Source organism: Propithecus coquereli, unplaced genomic scaffold (genome assembly GCF_000956105.1).
Source record: "Propithecus coquereli isolate 6110/MARCELLA unplaced genomic scaffold, Pcoq_1.0 Scaffold84, whole genome shotgun sequence".
Taxonomy (NCBI): Eukaryota; Metazoa; Chordata; class Mammalia; order Primates; family Indriidae; genus Propithecus; species Propithecus coquereli.
In genome coordinates this window covers 3,894,938-3,899,704 of record NW_012154618.1, presented here as the reverse complement: position 1 = coordinate 3,899,704, position 4,767 = coordinate 3,894,938, and the positions used below count along the sequence as shown (strand labels likewise).

Genomic DNA, 4,767 nt, shown 5'->3' with positions numbered 1-4,767 from the left:
TGCAGTTCCCCTAATGCATCTGGCACGTGATTGTTTATAAAAGTTATTCACGTAAAATTTGGAATTACTGCTAACAGTCTTGCCCTTTAAACATGCTCTTCCATTTCCATACCTTCTATAAAGGAATCATCAAGAATTTTGTCTCCATACAACCAGTATCTGAAACATATAAAAGATTAAAATTAATTTTTTTTAAGGTTAGATGTCAATTTTGTCATGAAAGAAGAAATGTCGTACTTCCTATTACTTACCGCAAGCCTCTTGTGGCTAAAATGAACTCCCCCTTTTGTAGCTGTATTCGAGGCTCTTCAGTGCAGGGGCTTGTGAAGAAGGTTTTGATTCCTTTATTCAAAGGACAGCAGGCACCACTATAATCTTCTATTACTTTATAGCGAACCTGTCATCAGTGATCAGAAGAATGATTTGAATATTTACTGATGATATCTCAGGTTTTTTTAGTTTGAATTAAAATTTTTAAAGGTAGATCCAAAATACCCAGGCACAAGCCTTCTTCCCTTCCAGTTTTCCAACCAGCCAGTTCCCCTATAGGAAGCAACTGATGCTTCTAGTTCTTAAGGCTTTTCTTACCCCTCATTTAAGCACATAGCTAAGAATTAAATTCTAGAGCAGAGCTAAGAGAACTTTCTGCACTGATGGAAATGCTCTGTATATTCTGCATCTGTGGTATCCAATGCAACAGCACTAGACACATGTAGCTATTGAGCACTTATAATGTGGTTAGCCCAACCAATAAACTAATTTTAAAATTTTATTTAATTCAAATAAAATAGCCACATGTGGCTAGTGGCCATGATATCTGACAATCTAGTAGTAAGGATGGGTTTCACAGTAGGAAGTCGTAACGAGCTATGTTGAGGATAATTATTTTCCTATATTGGCAATATAAATTGACTAAATTACCTCCAAACCTTCAGTCCCAGCTATTTATATAAAAACAAAAGTGAACTGCATCAAATTCCAACAAATGTATTACGGAATATTATTTAATAAAAGCCAACAGTTGGTTTCTAATCAAAGGCAATTAAAAAAAACTATACAGAAGTATAAAGCCCAAGAAAGGAAAAAAATTAGTATCATTGCAAAAGAATTACTTACACTTCTGACTCTCTTATCTGCTTTTTGTTTCAACTGTTCTATCTGTTTGGAAGATATAAAAAGAAAAAAAATAAGTCTCTTTTCTCATTGTTGAAAAATAGCCTTTCCTCATCTACTAGCAAAGTGTCATGACAAACGCAAAATTTTCGAGCATTTCAAAGTGCTGACAGTTTAACGGCTACAGGTTGATTTGGTACAGGAAGAAGGCCCTATGACTAAGAACCAGGGGCTGAGAGTGGGACTTTCTTCTTAGTTTTCACTCTCTAATGTCGTCATCTGTGTACATTCCTAGAGAGTCTACTATGGCTGAGGGATCAGGGAGATGTATTCTCTGCCCTCAAGAAGGTTTCTAGGCTAGTGCTTAAGGTGACGACACTGAGATTCACTGATTCTTTAGTGACACAGACGACAAACTACACATGAAAAATGAAGAACATTTAACGATGAAGTTAAATGAATGAATAAAAGTCATCATTATAACTTACTTTTTTTGACTTAGTAACTATTAAATAGTACTGTTAGATATATTAGGGGAAATAAAGATAATGAATGGTCTCTTGTCCTAGAATCTTGTCAAGTTAAAGATATAAGATACAAGAATTAAACAAAAATCTGAGACTTCATGAGTTACCATGCAGTAGTGTATGATTAAGTGCCAAATCCAGATGAGTCTAGAGTAGGTAGGTTAGACTTTATGGAAGAGGTGGGACTGGAACTGGTCTTAATAATTACAGATAGAAAGGAGGTCATACTAGCTAGAAAAAACTGTGGGCAAAGTTTGTTGGTAGGAATGTACAAGGAGTTCATATGACACTGTAAGTTGGAAGGTAGTTTTTGGCCAGATTTTATAAAACCAAATTAAGGAATCAGGACTTTATCTCACAGATACAGAGGGTTAAGGAGAGATTTAAATAAAGGAAGAGATATAAGAAATGCTTTATGATTATTAACTTAGATTCATTTTGAGATAGTGAAAGTATATGTATTACTTATTTTACTTTAAAATGTCGCCTGAGTTGAAAGGGAGTTAAGGGGAAGAGAGTGAGGCCAAAAGGAAGGGCCACTTGCACAAAAACACTCACTGTTAAGCTGTACTGGTGACAGCCTTCTCTTATGGGCCACTCCAGTCCATCTCCTTCAGGAACCCCTGACCACGTAAATACCTGTTTAAAGTTCCTCCATCGACTTCCCATATCATAAGGAAAAACAAAGACTTCATCTAGTTGATAATATTGAATTCGATCTTTAGCCTGCAGGTAACAAAGACATAAGATGGCAGATGACTTTGTCTTCAGTGGCTTTCGGTAATGTAGTATTAAGAACATTTAATCCTCAAAATTTGTATCATTCATAAAAATGCTTCCTCCTTGCTGTAATGTGAGTATACATGGAAGAGAAGGACAACTTTATCACAGTACAGGAAGGACGAAACTTGACACAGAACACCAACCTCGTGTGTGATCACCCAGAGAATATCTGACAGAGTTTCTTTAGGAATGAGCAATCATAAAGGCTTATCAAGAATTAGCTAACTATCTCCCATCCAGGTACTGACCGGGCCCGACCCTGCTTAGCTTCCGAGGTCAGACAGGATCAGGCGCGTTCAGGGCGGTGTGGCCGTAGACAAGAGTTAGCTAACTATCTCATATAAAAAAAAAAAATCCCCAATGGTTGTTCAGCAACACAAAAAAATCCAAGTATACGTAAAGAGATTCAGGAGAAAGTAAGAGTTTATTCAGGATGGTACTATTTTATTCAGGATGGAACTGTTTTGTAAGGTGTACCAGAAAGCAACAGTCGTATTGTAGGTGGCAGTGGCACATGTGGGAATGGTCAGGAAAGGTATAACAGGGGAGTCATTTTTGAAAAACATTTTTTCAAAAGCTAGCAGGTATGTATAGGAGGCCTTCTTTCATTTTTTATACTATCACGGATGTAGTACTCACTTATATACATTTATATGCACATGTACATATATGTAAATATTCAGCTTGCATAAATTATATTCTGGGCATTTAAATTGTTAGCTTTAACTTAAGGAAATGAACTGTCTGCAAATTTCTTAAGTTCCACTGACACCTAGTGGTACAAAGACACATTATTTATTCAACAGTGAGTGTACAGATGCCATTGAAATTTATTGTATAAATTTTAGTGTCTGGTAATTTCAATAAATTTCCTATAAATTTAATATGATCACTTATTTGAATTTTTTACTCAGCAATAAAGTACCAGTTCTAAAATAACTTCTAGATGTAGCATGGCCCTTTATAAAGAGCCTTGGTCATTAGTGCAAAAAAAAAAAAGTTAATCTAATGTCATTACATTTATTATGCTTACTAGAAATGATATTTTGAAATATTTCATTACTGGGGGATAGTATTTTATGGAAAAGCTTCTTGCAGTTATTTAAAGTCATATTAATGTTAATTGTTAATTAAAAGAATTGTCAAGCTGTATCCCATGTGAATTTATTAAACTATATAAATCCATCTTCACCCAGATAGTAAAGGGTAATTTCTTTTCCCTTTTTATAAACAAAGCTTCAGAGTCCTCAAAATGGACTGAATTTCAAAGAACAAAGATCTTGGCTATTTACAAAGAAAAACTGGTAAATATGACAGCAGTTTACAAAATGACTAAGACATGTCTTTGCTTAAAAGCACTCAATGAATGAAGTTGGGATTCTATCAACACTGTGTTAAAAGGTGACAGAAGTGTGCGGTAGACGTTGGGGAAAAGAGAACAAAAAGTACTTAGCCAAATCTAGGGAGGGCCAAGGATGGTTCCTGGGAAACAATGATACATCAACTAAGTCTCAAGGGGTAAAAAATCAGGCAAAAAGAGGAAGAGTGTTCTAGGCAGAGGGAACAACACGTGCAAAGATACAGAAGCATAAGATATACAATCTATGAGTAATTTGTTATTAAATGTGAGATGGGGCGAAGGGTGGGAAATGAGGTTGGAGTAGATAAAAAGGGGGAAGTCATGAAAGCTCTTACTATGCATAAGCTAAGGGGCTTGTACCTAAACCTGTGTATCAATGGTTCTCAAAGCACCTTTTAGCTGGTCTGTGACAAGCTAAATGTCACAAGCCTTAGCTAATGTCTAAAACACCAAGAAAAACTTGATGGCACCTTGGTAGGAAGGAAGTTCCTTTCCAAATGGGCCACTTCTCTTCTAGTTTGAGAGATAATGGCCAAAGTACACTCCTTTGAGTCCCTAACATTTTTTTCCTGGAGTTCAGCAAGGTCAAACTATTTTCATAACAACACTAAGATGTCATTTGCCTTTTGTTGAGTTGACATTTGTAATGGTGCATAAAGTTGCTGGCATCCTAGCAGGAATCAAGACAGTGTCACCAAACTGTATTAGTAGTCATTATATTCTTTACCAATACATACTTACAGTTTTAAAAAACCAACAATTCCATGTAAGAATGCCCTTGATAAAGCAGTAAGAATTATTGTTTTTATTAAATCTCAACTCTCAAGTAGATATCCTTTACTTTTAATATTCTGTATGACAAAATGAGAAGTACACATAAAGCATGCCCGGCTACATTGGTTATCTCAAGGATAAACACTTGTTGTCAGCTAACAAGCTATATAGCCAGCTTTTTTCATGTAACACTATTTTTTTTTTTTTTTT

General features: G+C 35.5%; 1 protein-coding gene across 2 annotated transcripts in view; it reads right to left on the bottom strand.

Moving 5' to 3' along the window:
• The window catches only part of ZDHHC6 (zinc finger, DHHC-type containing 6), a 17,313-nt gene that overhangs the window by 1,736 nt on the left and 10,810 nt on the right, over positions 1-4,767 (bottom strand). For both annotated transcript variants that reach the window (XM_012663896.1, XM_012663895.1), the window contains exons 7-10: positions 2,199-2,366; positions 1,117-1,158; positions 252-397; positions 113-159 (exon numbers count right to left, since the gene is read on the bottom strand). In XM_012663896.1, coding sequence (XP_012519350.1) covers positions 113-159; positions 252-397; positions 1,117-1,158; positions 2,199-2,366 — 403 coding nt within the window. The remainder of the gene's footprint in view (positions 1-112; positions 160-251; positions 398-1,116; positions 1,159-2,198; positions 2,367-4,767) is intronic.